The following is a 23,846-nucleotide window of genomic DNA, read 5'->3' as shown; positions in this document are numbered from 1 at the left end:
AGATGTCACCAATCACCATAATCTCAAACATATACTAGGTTACAACACTATTATGTTCAAATGTGACCGATTAAATCCACGTTCACTATGAATAGATAAAATATTGGATATACTATGATAAATGACTCATAGTTAAGTGATATTTTAGCATAGATATTATGTTTCTTTTTCGTGTTTTGAAGCATTAATTTGTTGTTGCTGTCAACTCTCCACCTATATCATGAACACAGATTGTCTTCTCCAGCTAATCTAACCAAAGCATTCTAATACTCAAAATACAAAACAATGACACATATCCCCACATTTCTGCAAAAAGGCTGATTCCTACACCCCCCACATGCAACTGCACTCCCACAGTATCTGCCATTGCTAGAAACAGAACAAAACAAGCTTTTATCTAACATGTAGTAACACAAAAGTTCACTCTTCTCTTTCACTCTCTCTCTTTTATTCAATTATCAGAGAGACACAGTTTGACACTTGTTCAGTCCGTTCCCTGTCATGGCATGCTTAATACACCCCTCACATTTATTACTTTTTACCACTTTGCCATTTCCATTTATTACTATTTCAGTGTTTCATCTCTTCAATGCAGAAACTCCTTGGTTACCTACCACTACTCTTTCATTCATTCAAATTTTGAGTTTTTCCACGACCCATTTTCTACGCTTACTCCATTCAACGTGGTTTTTCTTTGTCACTTTCCAAGGTTTTTTTGCTTTCTTTATTTTTTCCTATACTTAACCTTGTCCTTTTGTTCTTGTTTTGTTTGTTTCCATCAATAGTACTATTTTTTATTAGATATAATAATATTAAAATTTGAACTGAAGATTCTCTCTTCTTCCACAGTTATTTTTCTTTCTAATACGGACGCAAATGAAACAGTACATTTTGTTGTTGAGGTAAGAACAACTATGAATGTGTACTTTTTTTTTTTTGTTGCTATTTTTCTGATGTTCATTTCCTGTTAGTAGTGTCCTGAAAATCTCAGTAAGAAAGGAGATAACTTTTTATCCTCATTTTGATTATCATGAGTACTATTTATTTCACTATACTATGCTATTGATTTTGACACAAATTTTATTTTTATACTTTTTAGGAATAGAATAAAGGGTATCTATTTTATGCTTAACTTCTGGAATATGTTTGTTTACTACATTACTGTTATTTATCATATTTTTTTGTGCCAAGTTTTTTTATTTTTTTTATTTTTTATACATGAGTATTTTTCTTTCTTTCTGGCTTACCCTTTTGATATTTTTCTTGTTTGTTGGTTTGTAGTGATTTCTGATTGAGATAGTGATGGATGGTAGGAGGCATTCTGTTGATGTGCCTATTTCTAAAACTCTTGTAGCATTGAGGAGAGTTAGGTCATTGAGGGATCCTTCAACAAATGGTATTAGTAAGCTCTCACCTTTGATTGATAATGAACATTGGGAAAATGGGATTTCTCTGAGGTTTGTTAATGCTACTTATGTATGTGAATCTGATGATAATGGCTGTTTAAGGTCAAAGGATTTAGATTTTAAGGGTCGTAGAGAGCATGACATTGATAGTACTACTAACTTTGAAATGGGTTGTCACATGATGAACTATTGTGATAAACAGCAACAAGATGATGAATTAGTTTACTCTAATCCTAAGCAGCAAGGTGATTTTGGAAATAAATCGCCGAAAGAAAGTTGTTGTAGCAACCATGAAGCCGTAGGATTGGATTTAGCTTCAATCATTCCGTCTAGTAATCATTTGAAGGATAAAGAATCATGTTATTTATCAAGTCAATTGTCGTCGCGATTAGGGAGAATAGATTACAAAAAGTCAACTAGAAAACTGCTGCAAAAGAATCAAGCGAAACCGTTTGAGTTGATGCAGGATAATGCAAGCAGTGTTGATAGTCCATGCCTTAGTGCCTCAACACAAACACCTCAAGATGTTGATGTTTTAGTTGATTACAATGGATGTGGAATAAGCTGTTGTTGGTCGAAGTCACCGAGGTTTAGAGATGCAAATTATTATTCTGAAATGGAAGACCTTCCCTTGATGTTGCAGCATGTTAATGAGACTGATCTTCATGGACAGAAAAGCATGAGACACATTATTGGTAGTGAAATTAGTCCTACATTAGAAACTCCTAGAAGTTTATCTATGAAATTTAGGCCGAAATCTTTCAATGATTTGGTTGGACAAAATATGGTTGGTAAGTCTCTTTCGGGTGCAATCTCTAGAGGAAGGATAGCATCATTCTATCTATTTCATGGTCCTCGTGGAACGGGAAAAACATCTGCATCGAGGATATTTGCTGCTGCACTGAATTGCATCTCGCTCGAGGAGCGAAGGCCTTGTGGTTTGTGTAGTGAATGTGTTTTGTTCTTTTCTGGAAGAAGTAAAGATGTTAAGGAAGTCGACTCTTTGAGGATAAATCGTCCGGACAAGGCTAAATCCCTTGTTAAGAATGCTTGCACAACAGCTCCTTTTTCATCACGTTATAAGGTGTTCATTATTGATGAGTGCCAGTTATTGAATAAGGAAACATGGGCTACTCTTCTGAATAGCCTAGGGGTTTTTTCTCAACATGTGGTCTTTGTGATGATCACTCCTGATTTGGAGAAGCTACCAAGAAGTGCGATTTCTCGAGCTCAAAGGTATCACTTTACAAAGATTAAAGATGCTGACATTGCTAGCAGACTCAAAAGAATTTGCGTTGAAGAAGGTCTTGAGTCCGAACAAGATGCTTTGGATTTCATTGCTGCTAAATCATGTGGTTCTCTTAGGGACGCAGAAATGATGCTTGATCAGCTAAGTTTGCTTGGTAAAAAAATCACAATTTCCTTAGTCTACGAACTTGTAAGTTTATGCGTTGTTCTGTGCATATATATCATGGAAACTCTTCATTATTTATTAGTATTAGGTATATGTATAATTCCTTAACATTTAGTCTTGCCCTTTGTTTTTCTGCAGACTGGGGTCATTTCTGATGATGAATTGCTTGATTTGCTGGACCTGTCTTTGTCATCCGACACTTCAAATACGGTTATAAGAGCCCGGGAGCTGTTGAGATCAAGGATAGATCCTTTACAACTTATATCTCAGCTAGCGAATCTTATTATGGACATTCTTGCAGGGAAGTGTGAACTTACTGGTTCTGAAATCAGAAGAAGATTTTCTGATAGACATATTTGTAAGGGCTTTTAAATACCTTATCATGGACATGTTTGTATATATGGGCTATTAGACTTTCATTTCAGTCATTTTTCTGTTATCTGATTGGTTATTTTTTTTCTTCATCGTAGTAGCGGAATCAAGCATGCAGAAACTTAGTCATGCATTAAGAATACTTTCTGAAACGGAGAAGCAATTGAGAATTTCTAAGAATCAAACAACATGGTTCACTGCAGCTCTTCTACAGTTAAGCTCTTTAGAATATTCATCTGTGGATGCTAATGATTCCAAGTTGTGCATCAGAGCTGCATCCAATAGAGGTAGGTTTGATTTCTTTCTCAGTTTCTTATGTTTAATTCCCCGCGTTTATGTTTGGTTCCAAACACTCCAGAATCATGTTTTGGTTGGTCAAATGCGGCTTGACTGCAAATTAGTTATGTTTGGCTTTCAGCCCTAAAATTGATTTCAACCTCAAAACCGATTGACTATACAACGAAGATTTCTAGCTCTTGATCCAAACCTCTCAAACATGAATCACTAAATATTACATCTTTTGCGAGTGTAACTAAATATAAATCACTGTCTTTAACTCACTTTCGACCAAAATCAATTCAATCAAAATCAATTTTCCGGAAAGCCAAACACACGTCGGCACATGGAAATAGTTTGACAATTGATCTTGTTTAATCACTCATTCTAAATTTATCTTCAAATGTTTGCAGATGGCGATTTATGCAGTACATCATCTACAGCTGAAAGCTTAAAGCATCTTGCTACAGGTAAGTGCGCTGAGAAGTCATATAAAATAGAAGTGCAGGATGATGATAAAGCCACATTGGATTGTATATGGTATAAAGCTACAGAGATATGTGAATCTAAAAGGCTCAAGGCTTTTCTCAGGAAGCAAGGGAAGTTGTCTTCAGTTTGTATTAATCAAGGTTCATATTACACTTTATGTACACTGTTTAAGTCCTGTGACTAAGTTTCCCTTCATTTCAATTTCTTGCATGGTCTTAATCTCTACCTACTGTTATTTATGGTCAATGTCTTTTGTGTTTGTTGATGGAAATGTTTATGACTCCTATTTTGACATTCTCTTTTCAACACTATTATTAAATGAAATCCTATGTTGGTCCCACCAATAGAGTTGGCTAGGTTATTTAATGGGACCACATGAGAAGAAAAAGTATGCTGTTAGGATTCCTCCTTTGTAAAACTAAAAAGTCTTTCTTTACAAATATTCTTATCATTTAAGCAAAACTGCACTACAGTTCCTTTAACTTAATCTAAAGTTTCAAATGGTCTTTTGTTTCATGTAAAGTTGGTCCTCTATTATGTTTAAAAACATCAACATTGTTGGACCAAACATCACTTTCGTCTATGCATGTTACCTAAAGTCTTACTTGACCATTTAAAAAGATCAACTACCTCTTCAATTCTTCAAAATAAGTAACATAAGTGACCTCATTGTAGTCAACGAAAGTCTAATTATGGTGTTGAGTGGTGATGTATTCCTTATAGTATATTATTCAATGTTCATGTACACAAATTTGTAACATAAGTGGATTAAGAATGAAAGTTGGTTTAATGATGTAGACATTTTAAAGCTAAAAGACTAATTTGACATGAAAAAAAGATAAAAGGACTTGTTTGAAATTTTAAATTTAAGTTTTGTTACTCAACTTTATCAACTAATTGAATGAAATGTACTCCAATTTTCAGGTCTTGCAGCTGTGGAGTTGGAATTCCACCACCGTGTCTATGTAGCTAGAGCTGAAAAGTCATGGAAACAAATTGCAAGTTCCCTACAGTTCATATTGGGTTGCAACATTGAGCTCAGAATCAACCATGTTCCATGTACTACAGATTCTAAGTATGCTAGGTTGAAGAGGTCATCTTTCAATTTCTTCAATTGTTCGCGCAGGATTCTTCGGAAATCATTATCATCCGATGAACAAGGATGTGAATCAGACTATGCTGATTGCACTTCTCAAAAGCCTATGATGATGGACCGAACTCTATCTCGCTCCTCTGATTGCGGATCCCGGGTACCTCCCCTTGAGTCCTACCATGGAATGGAGCTTGTAACAACTCTTAGAAGCTGTGAAGGGAATTTACTAAGCTCAGGGAAAATAATTTTGAATAGAATAGATCAAGAGACTCCAAGGATTTCATTTTCTAGAGATGATTCTGTCAAGGAAGAAGAGTGCAATTATGAAGATCTTGCATCATCAACCGCTGATTTAGAAAATACTCATTCTAACTGTTTTCCTCGAACGCTCTGGCTTCATAAAAAACTATCTTCTTCATATGCATCAAAACAGAAGGAATTTTGTTTTATCCATCCCCAAGTTCAAATGTATTGAGAGTTGTAGCTATGATAAGGAACCTTGCGTTTTTAACCATAACTCTAACAGCTGAACCAAAGCTTATGAGGAATATTAGGCTTCTTTTGCATTTTTTTTATCATTATCTTAGCATTAGCTATAATTTATGTCAAACATAACACTGCCAGTGACTATTACATAGGATAGTTGGATAAAATTAGCTGAAATCTACATTCGAAGTGGTGGCAGAATTTAGTGCATGGTTGGATACACTTTAGATTAGATGAAATCAGTGTTCGCGTGAAATAACGCGAACACTGATATTGTTAGAAGCTCCAAATCAGAACTTTTGCCAGAAATCCTACCTAATGTGTTTAAACTATCAGCTTCTTTCATTACTTGCAAACATGTTTTTTTTTTCTTTCTTTCTTTGGGTTCATGTATATCATATTTGATATGTATTTTATGGGTGTATATAATTAATTGGCTTAAATACTCAAACAATCTTTTTTTTAGTTAAAGAACCAAAATTAAATACTTAAGGGACCAAAAGAGCATTTAAGCCTAATTGATTTATAAATCATATAAATCTTTGTTTGATCTACACATATTAGGTCAAAAGGGGAGGGCAAAGAGGATCCATAAGAAAAAGATAGAAGGTTGTAATTGAAGAGGTAAGAAGATAGACACCCTTTTCAGAAGAAAAAAAAGAGATCATAGAGAGCGAATGTTTTGGTGAGTTCGTGAAAAGGAAATAGGGATGAGAATCATGAGGGAAGAAGAAAGAGATATGTTTATTGCATGAATAACATTTGCTTTGTTGCATGTAATCCTCTTGATACCTGGTTTACTGCGTGGATAACAATTGGGTTGTTGCATGCATTCCTCGTGACATTTGGGTTATTGTATGGGTAACACTTGATTGATGCATGTATTATTCTTGACACTTGACTTGTTGCATGTATTCATCATGAGTCACGATACTTGCTTTGGTTTATTGCATGAGTAACATTTGGCTTGTTGTATGTATTCCTCTTAACACTTGGCTTGTTGCATGTATTTCTCGTGAGTCACGACAATTATTGCATGGGTAACACTTGACTTATTGTAAGTATTCCTCTTGACATTTGGCTTGTTGCATGTATTCCTCATGAGTCATGACACTTGGTTTATTGCACGGGTAACACCTGACATGCTGCATGTGTTTCTCTTGACACTTGACTTGCTGCATGTATTCCTCGTGAGTCATGACACTTGATTCATTGCATGAGTAACACTTAGCTAGTTGCATGCATTATTCTTAGCACTTGAGATGCATTTTAGGCGCCCAAAGGTACAATGACAGAGTCTTTTCGCTGAAGGACAAAGAAGGGTAGAGTTGTCATTTTGTTATTTTGAGATGTTAAAAGTTTTGACGTCAATCAACAAAACAATGTAAAATTGAAGGACTTGCTTATGATTTTGCTAGGGTTTCATGATATAACCTTATTCCTTTTATATAATTAAGATAAGATAAAATTAAGATATATTTCATTTTGGTGAAGTGTACTTTTGATTATTATTTTATTTATAAAATATGAGAGGCGAAAATATAATTTGTGGAGATAGTGGGGCGTGATGACTAATTGTAAGAGAATTGGATAACAATTCCTAAATGTTGTTTTGGGCCATGATTCATTGGACATTATGGTGCAGTAGTGTGTAATATGAAACCTATATTTTTTAGATCAAATAATCTAATGGCTAGAAGTTTGCCTATTTTTTGTAAATAATAATAATAAAATATTTAAGGCATTCATAGTTAGGTTTCATAAATAAAATATACACAAAAAAGTAACCCATATAAATTGACTTTAAAGACAAATTCAACGGTGTATCAGCACATGAAAATCACATACAATTGGGCGCAATAAGAAGTTCGCACTATTTATTGTCCCAACGAGTGAGACAATGTCAAGATTAGTAACGCCTTTAATAAACAACAGTAAAGACAAATATCATAGTCTCAAAGTTAATATCTGTTTCCTTTGATTTTGTGAAATTCTAATCAATATCATAAACATTGCACTCATGAAGAAAATGTCACAATTAACTTCTACTTCCAATAAGGGACATAAGTGTCGTTGATATTTTGAGTGACTTTTAAGCGTTGACCCATCATAAACCGCTCATCAAGGTAATGTACGGTATAATCCGTCTATGCTTGAATAATGACGAGACTAATTAGGTAATAAATTAGTTGAAACATTCCATGCACGAGCAAAATCATGAATGAATAACTTTTTTACACGGTATGAGAAAGTTAGAGGAGAGATTCTCAATATCTCAATAGAAGATATAAAAACACATCTTTTTAAAATCGGTAAACTAATGAGAATCATTCGTCTATATCGACCTCTGATTTATACAAAATCATCATGACATATCACATCAACGCAAAAGCTTCGTATAGAAACTTCAGAGATTTCATAGTGAAAATGCATCAGAACGTGACATTTGATTAACAAACACGAATCCAAACATGCATACACATACATCAAACGTTTGTATGATCAACTTTTGATTTATACAGAATCACAGTAAAATTTCCATACACCAGCTTCATAAATTCCACGATAAAAATACATCAGAACGTAACATCTAACTGACAAGCACGAATCCAAACATGCTATAAACATATTATTATGATCAACAACTCTATTTCTATTTTTCCTCACACAAATAGCACTCTACATTTCTATTTAGAAATGGATATACATGTAATATGGTCCTAGTAGGTTAAAGATATACATAAAAGCATAGAAAGAGTGCACATCACATAGATCGGGTTCAGCCTATACCATCACCGCCACGTGTACACATAAACCAATGATCATAGCAAGATAGAATAGGCCCAAACCCGAAAACCCCTCTCAGACTAATGACGTGTACTTTTAACCGTAGCCTCCCTATATAAACCTCCATTTTTTTTCTCTTCATTCTCATCCATTTCTCTTCTTCTACCTTTCCACCGATTCATCACTTTCACAAAAAAAACACTCACTCTTTGATTCTCTCACACCACCGTTTAGGGTTTCGATCTTCTTCTCTTCGCTTCGCTGTTGCAGTTTCCGATTTGGAAAATCCACTTTCTTCTCCTGTCTTGGCTCGAGATCCGGGCCAAGCACAGAAGATTCCTGTTCCGATTTGCATTTTCGAATCACTGGTGCGTATTTTTCATCGCTGTTTATCTTTCTTGCGTTTCTTGTTATGTTTTTTATTTTTTTTTCTTTGATTTGGATTTGTTTTTTTTATGCTAGTGTGATTTGATTGATGTATACGCATGTCGTTTTGTCTGTTCTTGAAAGTAAAACGACACTAGTGATATTTTATTATTTCTGTTATTTCTTGTGGTTTCTTATGAATCTTGCATTGTGTTCATTTTTAATTGAAACGGTTATTGATTTTGTTAGGAAGTTGAATCTTACTGAACTGAAGTTTATGTTAATGCTGTTATTGATAGGTGAACGTGACGTGTCTGTGTTGTTGGGGAAATGGCGTCGAACGAGGGATTTTTGACTGAAGGACAGAGGGAAATGTTGAAAATTGCGAGTCAGAATGCGGAGAATTTGTCGACATCGCCTAAGTCGCCGTCAACATTGCTTGCTGATCATCATCACATCAAAGCTCCTGCTGGTGGTAAGGCACAGACTGCTGGGATTGCTGTGAGGCATGTGCGTCGGTCGCATTCTGGAAAGTTAGGGCGGGCTAAGAAGGGTGAGTTGTGTGTTCTTTGGATATTTTATTTTGAATTGATTCTATATGCTATGCTGTGGTTATTGCTGTTACGTTCGTAAGCTGTAGTATTTTTGCTTGGGCTGTTGGATTTCTTGAAAAGGTTTTAGAAGAAAGACGTTTGAGAAGGAATATAATGTAGTATATATTTAGATGAATAGGTGATAGATTAGGATTTTCGAAGTTTATTCCGGACTAGGTTGATCGCTGCAATAAGAAAATTTTAAGTATTACTTTATTTCGTCTTTTGCGGCTAATGCCTTTTTTTGCAATGGAAAATATTTCCTTTTGATTAAATGTTTGCTCAGTTATTGTTTCTGATAAATGTGGAATTATTTGATGTTATTGTTATATGATGATTTAGCTGTAGTCGATCAGCCTCCCCAATCAATTAGAGCCGATAGGTTGAAGTTTTAACCAGCCAGATATGATACCACTTTTTAGGAAAATAATTTATACATATAACGGTAATCTGTGAACAAATGCCTTTTTGGTACATGGGTATTTTGTCGTATTTGCATTTTCGGTACATGGGTATTTTGTCGTATTGGAACACGAGAGCTGCTTTCTTCCCATTATTCCCAAGGGTGGAAAGCCATTCATTATTTCTGAAGGCAAAGCTGTGTAATTTGTGATTATTTTAGTTAACACTCTTACCAACAAAAATGATTTTGCTTCCATGAAGCCAATCTTATTGATCATGAGGTACAGATCTGGACATCAATGCAAAACTAGGCTGATACTTCAATTGTTTTAAGAGTAAATTTACCTAAATTTCTAGTAAATTCACTTACACATATTATTTGGATAATTTTCATAAACTTGAGAGGAATGGTAAGCTTCTAGGTTTGATTTTTTTCCCCCCCTTCAAAATTCAGGGCTAATATGTGATTGTGTTGTCATTGTTTACCAATTGTTTTTTATAATGGTCTTCATGTGGTAATAATCTACATTGTTCATCTTGTGGATGCAGATGGTGCTGGTGGTAAGGGCACTTGGGGGAAATTGCTGGACACAGAAGTTGATTCTCACATAGACCGCAATGATCCAAATTACGATAGTGGCGAGGTGAAGTATTTTTCGATCATTCTGATTTTGTTGGCTGTTTCTATGTTGTTATAATACTCTTAAAACTAAAAATATATTAATTACAAGTTTTAATTTATCATTCTCTACAAGCTATCTTAAAAAAAGATGGTAGATTTCTCCCTCTTTCCCTCTAATCCACCCCCACCCACCCCTCCAATCTTCCAAACAGACCCATATTGTTAGCTTACCTGTTGCCTGCTTTATTTTTCCTTTCTATCCTTCTCTTGTTGTAAATGAAATACATAAATAAGCATATAACATGTTCTATTTGCATACTTTTGCGTTTTATAGGAACCCTATGAGCTGGTTGGAACTACTGTTACTGACCCCTTGGATGAATTCAAGAAAGCAGTGGTATCCCTCATAGATGAATACTTCAGTAATGGGGATGTTGATTTGGCAGCATCTGACCTTAGAGAACTTGGCTCAAGTGAATATTATCCATACTTCATTAAGAGACTTGTTTCCATGGCAATGGATAGGCATGATAAGGAGAAAGAAATGGCTTCTGTTCTGCTTTCAGCACTGTATGCTGATGTCATTAGTCCCACACAGATTAGGGATGGATTTTTTATGCTCATTGAATCTGCTGATGATCTTGCAGTGGATATCCTGGATGCAGTTGACATCCTTGCTTTATTCCTGGCACGTGCTGTTGTTGATGATATTCTTCCACCAGCCTTTCTTGCCAGGGCAAGGAAGGCTCTTCCGGAATCTTCCAAGGGAGCTCAGGTAGTCCAGACTGCTGAGAAGAGCTATCTCTCAGCTCCACACCATGCAGAACTTGTGGAAAGACGATGGGGTGGTAGCACTCACATTACTGTTGAAGAAATGAAGAAAAAGATTGCTGATTTACTTAAAGAATATGTTGATAGTGGTGAGACACTTGAAGCTTGTAGGTGTATACGTGAGTTGGGAGTTGCATTCTTCCATCACGAGGTTGTGAAGAAGGCCCTGGTACTTGCCATGGAGATTCCTTCAGCAGAACCTCTACTGTTGAAGCTGTTAAAAGAAGCAGCAGCAGAAGGACTGATTAGTTCCAGCCAAATGGTGAAAGGGTTTTCTCGATTGGAAGAAGGCCTAGATGATCTTGCTCTTGATATTCCATCAGCTAAAGCCTTGTTTCAGTCATTTGTCCCCAAGGCAATCTCTGAAGGATGGCTTGATGCTTCCTTTGACAATCCAGCTGGTGAAAATGGGGAATTCCAAGTTGAAGATGAGAATGTGAGGAAGTACAAAAAGGAAGCTGTAACTATAATTCATGAGTATTTTCTCTCTGATGACATTCCTGAACTCATTCGAAGTCTAGAAGATCTTGGAGCACCTGAGTATAACCCAATATTTTTGAAGAGGTTAATAACACTTGCTTTGGACCGAAAGAACAGAGAAAAGGAAATGGCATCTGTCCTGCTATCTGCACTTCATATAGAGATATTCTCAACAGAGGATATTGTTAATGGTTTTGTCATGCTTCTGGAAAATGCTGAAGATACAACGCTGGATATACTGGATGCTTCAAATGAGCTTGCTCTGTTTTTAGCTCGGGCTGTGATTGATGATGTACTTGCCCCATTGAACTTGGACGAAATTGGCAGCAGACTACCACCAAAATGCAGTGGTAGTGAAACTGTGCGTATGGCTCGAACACTCTCTTCTGCTCGTCATGCAGGTGAAAGGCTATTGAGATGCTGGGGCGGGGGAACTGGATGGGCTGTGGAGGATGCTAAGGACAAGATCACAAAGCTCTTGGAGGAGTATGAAAGTGGCGGGGTTGTCGGTGAAGCATGCCAGTGTATTCGTGACTTGGGGATGCCTTTCTTCAACCATGAGGTAGTGAAGAAAGCTTTGGTTATGGCCATGGAGAAGAAGAATGATAGGATGCTAGATTTGCTGCAGGAGTGCTTCAGTGAAGGTCTTATCACCACCAATCAGCTGACTAAAGGATTCACCCGGATTAAGGAGGGTCTTGATGATCTGGCTCTGGACATTCCAAACGCCAAGGAAAAATTTGCTTTCTATGTGGAGCATGCAAAGACCAAGGGGTGGCTTCTACCATCATTTGATTCCTCTGCCCCAGATGTCTAGCTAAACTACCCAGGGCATGTAGTCCTCCCATTGAAGATGGGATAATCTGGGATTGTTTGACATGGTCCTTTCCATTTGCTCTTTTACTTGACATTTTTCTTCTAGAATCATTTCACTGAGGTTTCTGTTACTTCGGTCATTGTAAAAAGTTGGTCTTATTTCATTTACAGCTTTTCAGGATAATGTTGCATCAAGAGGTAGTTGTCTTTTAACATTTACTCTCTGGATGAAGGGTCTGTTGGTTGTGCACTTTTACACCATTAGATCAAGTTTAGTTTGAAAGATATATCAAATGGCTACTATTTTTAGATTCCTGGTTTCGGTCTCCAATTTTCAAAATATTTAAAAAATTTCCCACCTATGCATGCTTAATGTGATGGCTATTGTTGATTGCGTGAAAATGAGTTGTTGAGAGAGAATTTACTTGAGACATTGTCTTCTGTCAAATTGATTGTTTGTATGATACAATTTATATTTTTTGAAAAATGTTTTTATGATACAAATTAATATATATATTTTTGAAAGAGTAGACTATTAAGTAGATCAGATTTAGGTAGACTATAAGCTAATTAATAGTTACATTTCTTCTTCTTTGTGGCCAAGTTTAAAAAGATTTCTTGATTAAATTCAAAATGATAGCTCCTGGAAAATTTAAGATGGTAGTTCTATATCATTTTGCAATGGCAAATGGAATGATAATGTGTTTGTTGGTGAATTGAAAATTCTTGAATCTATGGGAGGTGACTTGTCTGCCATGGTCTCTAATTTCATTCACAATGGCTCTTGGTCTTCCCCTGATTGGTTAATTTATTGCCTAACCTATCCTATCCTCATCAATAGAATTAAGGTTCGTATAAATCATATGGTTTGGAATACCCGTCTCTGGAGAGCTCTTTTTCAAAGATGCATATAATGCAAATTTTTCTCATAATAAACATGTTGGTTGAGGAAAGAAAATTCGGTCTATTGTGATTTATCATATTAAAACTTGTAATTTGGAAAATTATTCACAATGTTTTGCCTATTGATGACAACCTTAGGAAGAGGGGTTTCACTGCAGTGTATTGTTGTAGGGTTTTGTAGCCATCGCAACAATGCTTTTGAAGACACAAACACCATCTTTTTTTGTATTGCTCACTTGCTTTTCACATTTGAAATTTGTTCTGTTTTTCTTGATTGGCCCTTGGACCACACTTCAATCACTAGTCTTCTTTTCACAATGAATGGAAAATGGAGCACTCAACTGACAATTTAATTATGTAAACAATTATTAACATTATTACTTAGGTTTGGCAGAAACAAGATTCAATGTACAAACCGAGCTTGCTATTATGTTGAACAAAATCAAGCAGGATGTATTATAATCCACAAACTTGTCTAAAGGACATAAGCACTCTTGTATCCGTGAAAAAGGCGGTTCCGAATATGACTCAAGTTAATTAGCCCTCTCTTGAAATGCAATACTGATGGTGCATCTAGAGAGGATCACATAACCTTTCCATTTGTGTTGGGATATTTAAAGATTTTAGAGGTTCGTTTATTTTAAATACGATCTGGTATGGTATATCTCAGGGCCGGCCCATAGCCTGTCGAGGCTGGGCGACGACACCGGGCCTCCAATTTTTTGGGGCCCAAATTTATTTATTTATTTTTATATGTAAGACACGAAAATAATGGTTATATATCTATTAAAAGCAAATTATTTCAATTTGTACAGCTTGCTTTAGTGGCATGGTCACTTTTTGTTGAGTGTGAAGTCATGTGTTCAAGACCCACCAAATTGTTATTTCTAATTTTTTTTTTTTTTAAAATAACTTATTTATTTTTTTTGGGTCCAGATTTTTGTTTTTTATCCATCCTTTATAAAATTAAAATTGGGCCTATGAATTTGTTAAGACGGCCCTGGTAAATCTGAAACTATATGGAGGTGCAGTATGATGCACGATCCTCGTTGTTTCATAACCGAGTAATGTCGAACATTAGAATATCAAGACAGATAGATATCTCCAAGATGGGGAAAGGTGGTGTCTTGTCCCTTACATGCCAAAGAAAATGTTTCATATGTTAGGATAAAGGATGGACTTGTGTAATATGCACAACCAAGACGTGCAAAATGCACTAGTTCCCTTCATTAGAATTTTAGCTCCTTAACAACTTCCTATCGAACATTAGAACATCAAAACAGATATCTACAATATTAGAATTTACATTTAACTTATTTTTAACGGGAATCAATTTTATAATATCAATTCATTTAAAATCAAATTTTTTCTAACAAAAGCTAAAAACACAATTATCATTAGACTTACCACTTCAGGAATGATTAGTTTCTAAAATGTGAGACTCACGTGAACATCCAATAAAAAAAATGAATTGTAACCCTCATTACCCAGCTTTGTTAAAGTCACTTTAGAGTTTAGAGCATAAATTCACCGACAAATACTTGTACTTCCTTTCTCCTATAATAATGGCCAAGTTGAAAGATGATGCTCCAATGCATTATTATATTGTAAACTACGCACACTTTTTACTTCAATTTCACACAGCAATAATAATATTGAATATATATATATATATATATATATTAATTCAGTGACACATCTTCCTTTAAAAAATATACAAATTTCACAATCGCATAATCCAATCAAAAAAACATTAAATTTTGGTCCCTTAACTTATTTAATTAGTATTAGTTTAATCCCTAAACTTAACAGTTTTTTTTAATTAAATCAATAGAAATGACCAAAACGATACTTTAAATAAAGTTAAGGACCTAAACGGACCTTTTATTACTTATGGAATCAAACCGATATTTAAAATTAAGAGACCAATTGAGCATTTAAGCCTATTTTTTTTAACGGTTTATCCTTTATAAAAGAAAATTAGTTAATTATTTTACAAAACATTTATTACATATTGCACATAAATATATACCATAATTAGAGGTATTGTGGTAAAAAAATATTAATGCAACTAAAAATTTAAAGAAATCTCTAAAAAAGACAGATAAAAATATCTAGTATTTTATATAAAGATACTTTCTCCGATTTCAAATATAAAAGAAGATTATTTCTTTTTAATTTATTGAATAAAGTATGTATCTAATTTATTCAATAATTTATTCAATACATTATTTATTCAATAAATCTAAAAAAAATCTTCTTTTATATTTGAGACACATTGTTCAATCTATAAATTGTTTATGTTTAACTCATTTCATCCTTAAAATTGTAAGTCAGATAATTTAGTTTTCTAATCTTATACTCGAAAATTGTAAAAGTTAGATAATTTAGTTTTCTAATTTAGTTAGACAAGATTCTCGCAATGTCTTATTAATGACAGAGTAGTCATCGTCTTCTACTTTTCTTGACAATTAAACTAAATTAACATAATCCTTACCTTTTTTTTTTGTTATTTCATAAATTTTGTGACTAGATTTCATGATACTTGCAATTTAAGTGTACGTTTGAATTAATTAAAAAAGTATTTATGCTAAAATTGTTTCTTGTACTACTATTTATACTAGATTTCATCCTATGTTTCTTGTACTACTAAAACAAGTATTTATGCTAAAATAAAAATATAATAATTAAAAAAACACACCAAAACACATATTTTAAATTAGGCTAAATACCATTTTTGGTCCTTTTAGTTTGACAGAATTTCTAACTTAGTTCTTTAAGTTTCGAAAGTTTCAATTAGGTCCTTTTAGTTTGACAAAATTCCCAAGTTAGTCCTTTAAGTTTCAAAAGTTTCAAATATGTCATTTTAGTTTAACAGAATTCCCAAGTTAGTCCTTTAAGTTTCAAACTAAAATGATCTATTTGAAACTTTTGAACGGTGATCGTGAAATAGTTTATCAACTAAAAGGACTTATTTGAAACTTTTGAAACTTGACTAACTTCGGAACTCTGGTAAACTAAAAGGACCTAATTGAAACTTTCAAAACTTAAAGGACTAACTTAGAAATTTTGTCAAACTAAAAGGACCAAAAGTGGTATTTGACATTTAAATTAAGATAAACAATTTTAAAAAATAATGGTTTGCTTTGGGTCTCAGTGATAGATTTTGAATGACATGAAACTGTTACTCGAAACAGAAATGATAGAAACTGAGTTTGATTCATTCGGTTCGATTTGGATCCAAACATAAGAAAAAAAGTCAAAATAATTTATTGGTTTAAAAATTATATCTTGAAATCCACATAATTTGTTTGGTTCTTATGCCCGTACATTTTTTGTTGGAAAAAAGGGCTAAATGCCCAAACAAAAACAAAAACTAAAAGCCACGAGAGAAACCAATCATAGCAACATAAGATTTTATTGTGTTCCTAATTTTATGCCTCTAGGCTAGTCCTAATAGTTAGACCAAACTTTGCAAGGAATCAACTTGATTTCTTTCACAAAGAGTGTGAGACTGCATAATTGCTTTATAACCGGTACATAATCACAAATCCAACCATGATCCACTTATAGACAAAATTTCTTTATCCAATTGACTACAAAAATGAGAGTTCGGGCACCCACTGAAAAGAAAGTTAGTAGCAATACTGAGCTTAAGACTGAGTAAAATACCCCACAACTCTGTATGTGTGATGGTACAAATCTCCAGCTTAGCAGCAACACATGACACCAAACATTGTTCTGAGATGTTTCCTAAGCACGACACAACAAGATGCATGCATAGTCAGATGTTGTAATTTCGCCATCGTAGTTAAGCTTCATCCAACTCGTATTTGGAGGATAAAAAAGAATTACTTCACACCTATCGTGTGATCTTCTTTATACATGTAAGTATTATGTATTTTTTAAGGAAACATTTAGAATTAAAACTTACTAGTATGAATGAAGATATGTTGACACAAAAGTGTGAAAATTTTGTGTGTATATTTTTATGAAAATAATATATTTAATTCTAAAATAAAAAAATCAGGTATTCCCTTCGTCTCAAATCATGTTACATAATTAAGAAATGTAGTTAATTTTAAACGAAAAAGATAAATTTATCTATACTATTTATAAAGGGGGATAGAAAATTTTGGGCTGACTTTTTTATTATTCAAATTATACCCTTAAACAAATTTTTCTATGAAAATGTTTTATTGTTTTTTTTTTTAAGAGAATAATGTTATGTTGTTGGTGTCATTAAAAAAAAAATAAGAATTCATATTATATTTGTTATATTGTAAGTGTCATTGAAAAGGATAAACATGATTTGTTATAATTTTAAAGTCACGAATATCTACACCTATAATTTTAATCAAAATCTCATAAAACAATGTCATTCATCATTTAAAAATATTAACGCTAGTTATTAGTAAGAGATTTGGATGCTTATGCAAGATGTCGGTGATCTGATCCCTTGTATGGGGAATCCATCTTTTGCTTTCAGGTTCTCTGATAACAATTAGTTGTCATTAAATGAATGTGAAAACTTTATACGTATAAACATCGTAACGAAAAACCTTTTATTAATGCCATAAGAAAAAGATATTGAAAAAAGATAAAATAATAAAAGGTATAATATAGAAAATATTAACATTTCATTTTATTTTAAAAGGGCATACTCTCATTATCTCAAATTATAAATTCTTTTGATAATATCACGTCAATTAAAAAATGTAATTATTTTTGTATGAGAAATATAAACTACACAAAAGAGAAACTGATATGGGAGAAAAAAGAGAATAATAAATAGCAACCGATAGAAAAATGAACATTAAAGTTTAGAGTTTTAAATAAACAATAATTTTTATTTATAATATTGCAACTTGAGTCATAGTCGAAACAATAATTCAGTGGTTCCTTGGTGCCTCAGAAATAGGTGGCAAAACTGTTTATTTAGACTTAAAAATATGAGATTTATAGTGACCCACATATATAGAGAAGGGAATGCTTGTGCTGATAGCCTTGCAAACCTAGGTCTCTCTTTCACTTCTTTTGATTTATTTTGGTCAGATATTATCCCTGATTTCATTAGGGGAGAGTACATCAGAAATAGGTTGGGTATGCCCAATTTCAGGTTTAACACCTATTGAAAAGGTTTTGGTTTGATCCCCCTTTTCTTTCTTGTACTCTTTTTTGGTTTTATATATTGAAGTGATGCTCTTTGCATCTGTTTATAAAAAAAAAAAAAAAAACTATTTTAAAAGTGATTTTTTTTTTCCCAACAAGGGTAGAGCTAGTTATAATTTAGGATGAAGAAAGATTTTTTTTTTTTTTTTTATAAAAATAAAACGATATTCATTCATTCAAATTGATAGAGTATATCACATCAGATATAAACATCCCTAAAAACGTAAATGATGAATCTGCGAACAAACTCACATCATCCAAATTAATAGCATACAACTACAAAATACCTACAAATGATATGATAAAATCTAAGTCAGTGAAATTCTCATGCTTCCGGATCTGCACTGTTGACGGCCAAATCATTGATTTAACTTGTAATTGACTGATGTCGATCTTCCAATAGGAACTAAATGAACATCGTGACAAGACGCGAAATCAAACACCGTACAAGACGACTAACAACACAATGTTGCAATTAGACTACGGAATCACAAAAGCACAACAAAAAAACTCGATATATGTGAAAACCACTTATTTAGATTGAAAGAAAAGAGGAAAAAAAAGATGTAGAGGGGTGATTTTAAAAATGACCTAAAACTACCCTTCCTCAACGAATGAAGGAGAAAGAAAACTTAAAATAATACAATTTTTTTGTTAGAATAACATATTTCATCGGACAAACAATAAACATAGACAATAGTCAAAAGAACTTAAATGAGATGATAAAAAATTATTATTTTTTAATTTAATACTTTATTTGATTTTATTTATAAGAGATATTTAAGTCAACAAAAATTAATGTATCTGGTCCAAATTTTGAACCATATACATTAATTTTTGTTGGCCCAAACGTCTCTTATAAATAAGACCGAAGATAATAAAAGATTTTGGATTCGAATCTAATTTTAAGAATGCAGCTACTTAAAGATTAGTTTTTGTAATTCCACGCACATAATACTCGATTAATAAAAAAAAGTACAACCAAACCACCAAATACACTAGACGCCAACAACCAATCATTTGAGAAAACTCAAATTCGATTATTAAATGAAATAATTTTCAATCAAACTACATTTATCTCATGGTCAAACTCTACATTAACTTAATTTCTTCGTCGGAAAATCGGATTATTAAAAAAAAAAAAAAAAACTATATAAAAGTAGCACACTCTTTTCCCCCTTTGTTTGTTCACACACACTGCCCCTGGTTTCTTCACTCTCTTTGCTGATTCCCCATATAAAAACCTCTTTTCTCACTTTTATGTTATTTACTTCTCTCCGCGTCAGTGTGTGATCTTTCTTCTTCTTCTTCTTCTTCTTCTTCTTCTTCTTGTTGGTTACAAAAATCAATTTCTGCTATTAGGGTTTGAAATGTGGAGGGAGAATGGAACACTCTGAAGAAATCGATTTAGCTGCTACTGTTTCCAACGCCGAAGAACCCCAACTGGGTTCTGAGGTTCAACAATCTTCACCAGTTGATCATCATTCTCCACCGTCAGATCTCAATCAAACGGTTCAAAAGAATGATGATGAACTTGCTGTGGAGCTTCATGAGAAGTTGGATTTGAAGGTTGAAGATGAAGGGGTTGTTGAAACTGATGATAAAGTTTCGAACTTTAACGATGGTGGAGTAGTTTCTGATGAAAGGGGCTCTGAAACTGAGGATAAAGTTTTGAACTTTGATGATGATGAACGAGTTGGTGATGAAAGGGGTGCTGAAATTGAGGATAAAGTTTCAAACTTTGATGATGGTGAACGAGTTGGTGACGAAGAATCTCTGAAAGGTGAAAAGGTCGATGAAGAAGAATCTGTGAAGGGTGAAAATGAAGAATTTGTTGAGGGTGAAGAAAGGGTTGATGTTGATGGAGATAGCAAAGGTTGGGATACTAATAGTTGGAATGAGAATGTGAATGAAGAACTTGGTGGTGGTAGAGATGCTGATGATTGGGGTTATGGTGTCGGTAATGGTGGTGGTGCTGGTTATGGTTATGGTGCTGGATATGGGGATGGTTATGGTGATGGTTATGGCTATGGTGATGAGAAGGAAGAGAAAAGCAGTGATGGAACTCATCAATTCCCTTTGAGGCCTGAAGCTGAAGATTGTTCATTTTATATGAAGACTGGGAGTTGCAAGTTTGGATTCAACTGCAAATTTAATCACCCCATTAGGAGGAAAAACCAAAACCAGGTTATTTATTTTCTCTTTCTTCTCTTGTATATTTTTGAGATGTTATGTTTGTTACTGATGCTACTGATGAATCCCTTTAGATATGGCATTGTTGAAATTTAAGGTTTAAGCTTGAATTTACCTTTTGCCCTAAATACCCTTTGTTTGTGGGGTGGACATTTTGATCTTGCTGAATGTAGTATTTTTTATTGGAAAAACTGGTAATAACTGTTGCATCTTTGTTGGTTTGTACCTAATGTTGAACTGTGATTTTTGGAGAAATTGATATCCTTGCAATCTTTGAAGCACATACACAGACATGAGTCACGCGACACTGACACTGACACGTCAACACCCATAATAATTTGAAAAAATGGCATAATTGAATGTAATCACATGTGATAGTGTTAGTGTCATGTCGGTGTCAGACACTAACACATGTCGGACATCGGACACGACTTCTATTAGAAGTGTTGGTGCTACAAAGCTTGCAAATCACAATGCCTTTAAAATGTCTGTTTTTTGTCTGTGCCATTGTTTGATTAGTTAGTTCTTCCGACTTTAGTTATACTCCTAGTGAGATCTTCTACTATATGGCGTAAGGACTTTGCTAGGGTTATAAAAATGGAAGAGAAAGTTTTACTTTAGAAGGGACAGTAGGTGTTTTCATTCATTATAGAACATAGCAAACAGGTTCTATTGGCTTTTATGACTGGGCACATATTATTTGATGTTGATATCTTAAAACATTCTTCCTTGTTTTGGTGTTTTGACTACAAATGCAGGCTGTTAGGGAGAAGGTGCGAGAAAGAGAAGAACCAGAAGAGAACGCAGGCCAGACAGAATGCAAGGTTATTGTCTAAATCATTCTTCTAAACAGATTATGTTGCAAATTTAATGTATTACTATCACACTATCACTCTGGTTTTTTATGTTATTTATATTCATTAAAATTTAAAATACAAGTTCCCCGTGACTGTGTTTTTCCATGGAAGACTGTGTGCAAGGTTTATTCTATGATATTAAACCTAACATGTTTTTTTCATTTCCTTGTGTCACCTTAAGGTCATAGATCATTTATGTTCAATCTTAGGAGCTGTCATATTATCCGACGTTGTTCTGCACTTTTACTTGTAGTACCAAGGGGACCTGGGTTAAAGAGTAGGACATAAAAGCAATATATCTTACACTAAAATTCCTTGATTAACAATTACTGGTTGCTTAGGATTAATAGATGTCACTTATGGACACTCGTGATTCTCAGGATTGTGTTAATCTATGCTAGTGTACATTAGCCACGAACAGAGGAAGCAAACATGGTTGTTTGGTTTTTACAATGGCATGTCAGTTGACAGAGTTCTTCTGTTAAGCTTTATTTTGCTTTCCTAGCAAGGATAATATTGATAATGGCAATGATAATAGAACTTTTAGCATCATGTTTCTACTCATATTTTTATTGATTTTTATCTTTTGGTATGGCAGTATTATCAAAGGTCTGGAGGTTGTAAGTTTGGAAAAGCTTGTAAGTACAACCACTCAAGAGGGTTCACAGCACCAATTTCAGAACTTAACTTTCTCGGCTTACCTATTCGTCTGGTACAACTTATTACCTTTGAGAAGATATATAATATCTTTCTTTGTATTCTTGTAAAATAGTTCTTTCTGAAATATTTAAAATGTTGTGTTACAGGGAGAGAGAGAGTGCCCCTATTACATGCGCACTGGCTCTTGTAAGTTTGGATCGAACTGTAGGTTTAATCATCCTGATCCTACAACTGTCGGAGGATCTGATCCTCAATCAGGGTATGGTAATGGAGGGTCCGTTTCACTACGAGGTGTATCACAACAACCTGTCGCCTCATGGTCTTCAAGAAAGTTAAATGAAACACCTTTTGCTCCATTGATGCCTACGCCTACTCAAGGACTTGCTCCCCAAACTTCTGATTGGAATGGATATCAGGTAAATACATAGATTCAATACCAAAAGCCATCTGGCAAGGATTTTTTTTCTTCTTTCTAATGAGTGCAATATACAATTTAGTCTACCATTTTCTATCATGCAATCTTAATGACCCCTGTTCCATGAGTTACATATTCTACCAACTGAACTCTTACAAGTTGTTTCCCTAATCAATTTGACTTGTCTGTGGTTTGTAAAGGCACCTGCCTACTTATCAGAGAGGATCATGCATCCATCTTCTACTTATGTCATGAACAACCCAACAATTGACACAAATGTTTACATGCACCATCAAAAGCAGATGCCATTTGAAGTGTTTCCAGAAAGGCCTGGTGAACCTGAATGCAGTTTCTTCATTAAAACTGGGGATTGCAAGTTCAAATCTAATTGTAAATTTCACCATCCAAAGAATCGGGTTGCAAAGTTGCCTCCTTGCAACCTTAGTGACAAGGGCCTGCCTTTGAGACCTGTAAGTTATGCTGCTGTTTTTGTTTTTATGGAATCTTTAAAAGATAATTGACAGGGCTATATAACCTAGAAGTTACTAGAGTTTATTAGTTTCTGATTTATTTCTTTAGAATGATTAGTCGTATGAGGCTACTAAGTAGATTGGCTAGTTTTTTTTTTTTTTTTGAAGTATATTTTATTTGTCTTTAAATCCAGGACCAGAGTGTCTGCTCGCACTATAGTCGTTATGGAATTTGCAAATTTGGGCCAGCTTGTAGATTTGACCACCCAGAAAGCGCACTTCCCCTAATGATGCCTGGACTCGGACAGCAATCCTTTGCAAACTCAGCTAATGCTCAGGTGGCTGGGATGGGTGGAAGTGCAAGTGATGCGACAATTCAACAATCTGTCTAAAAGCCTTTGTCAAGGATCTTCTATCTTTTTGGATACAATCAGACCCAGAACCTCTAGTTTTTTTTCTTCCTAAACATGATACATTTATTTAACTTTATGGCTCTGTGCAATGCTAAATACAAGCTTTGCAGAGAATATCAATATCTATATATGTCAGACAAATCTCTTATGTATTTATTACAGGTTACATCTGCATCTGCAGATTGATTATCTGTTATTTCTGGTTCCTTTGGATTAAAGTTAACCGGTTTGGATGGTTGTGAATGTTGCTTTCTTGTTCAATAGTTGCCAATGGAGTTTTGAAGTTTATAAGTCAGGGTTGAAAGCCGTGTCTAACCAGTACTACCACCT

General features: G+C 34.2%; 3 protein-coding genes across 6 annotated transcripts; all 3 read left to right on the top strand.

The window, feature by feature from the left end:
- The first annotated feature begins 260 nt into the window (after window positions 1–260).
- On the top strand, window positions 261–5,746 carry LOC11412050 (protein STICHEL-like 2). 4 transcript variants are annotated; one of them, XM_039833869.1, is made up of 7 exons: window positions 261–709; window positions 850–902; window positions 1,282–2,844; window positions 2,959–3,178; window positions 3,294–3,479; window positions 3,882–4,097; window positions 4,882–5,746. In XM_039833869.1, the coding sequence occupies exons 3-7, from the start codon at window positions 1,303–1,305 to the stop codon at window positions 5,523–5,525; spliced, it is 2,808 nt and encodes a 935-aa protein (XP_039689803.1). In that variant the 5' UTR covers window positions 261–709; window positions 850–902; window positions 1,282–1,302; the 3' UTR covers window positions 5,526–5,746. The 4 variants fall into 4 exon arrangements, with proteins under 4 accessions (XP_039689803.1, XP_024636794.1, XP_013457704.1 ...); XM_013602250.3 differs by having other exon boundaries at window positions 265–709; window positions 3,291–3,479; XM_024781026.2 differs by lacking the exon at window positions 850–902 and having other exon boundaries at window positions 264–709; window positions 3,291–3,479.
- A 2,712-nt stretch (window positions 5,747–8,458) lies between these two features.
- LOC11407964 (MA3 DOMAIN-CONTAINING TRANSLATION REGULATORY FACTOR 1) lies at window positions 8,459–12,744 on the top strand. Its single transcript, XM_003608865.4, has 4 exons — window positions 8,459–8,691; window positions 8,989–9,242; window positions 10,234–10,328; window positions 10,641–12,744. The coding sequence occupies exons 2-4, from the start codon at window positions 9,020–9,022 to the stop codon at window positions 12,432–12,434; spliced, it is 2,112 nt and encodes a 703-aa protein (XP_003608913.2). The 5' UTR covers window positions 8,459–8,691; window positions 8,989–9,019; the 3' UTR covers window positions 12,435–12,744.
- A 6,950-nt stretch (window positions 12,745–19,694) lies between these two features.
- Window positions 19,695–23,777, top strand: LOC11412048 (zinc finger CCCH domain-containing protein 67). The gene is made up of 6 exons (XM_003608856.4): window positions 19,695–20,695; window positions 21,460–21,525; window positions 22,157–22,270; window positions 22,365–22,634; window positions 22,834–23,103; window positions 23,298–23,777. Exons 1-6 carry the CDS (start codon window positions 19,892–19,894, stop codon window positions 23,493–23,495), a joined length of 1,722 nt encoding a protein of 573 aa, XP_003608904.1. The 5' UTR covers window positions 19,695–19,891; the 3' UTR covers window positions 23,496–23,777.
- Window positions 23,778–23,846: the final 69 nt, after the last annotated feature.

This window comes from Medicago truncatula, chromosome 4 (assembly GCF_003473485.1).
Source record: "Medicago truncatula cultivar Jemalong A17 chromosome 4, MtrunA17r5.0-ANR, whole genome shotgun sequence".
Taxonomy (NCBI): Eukaryota; Viridiplantae; Streptophyta; class Magnoliopsida; order Fabales; family Fabaceae; genus Medicago; species Medicago truncatula.
The sequence above is the reverse complement of the archived record's forward strand: the minus strand, read 5'-3'. Positions and strand labels throughout refer to the sequence as shown.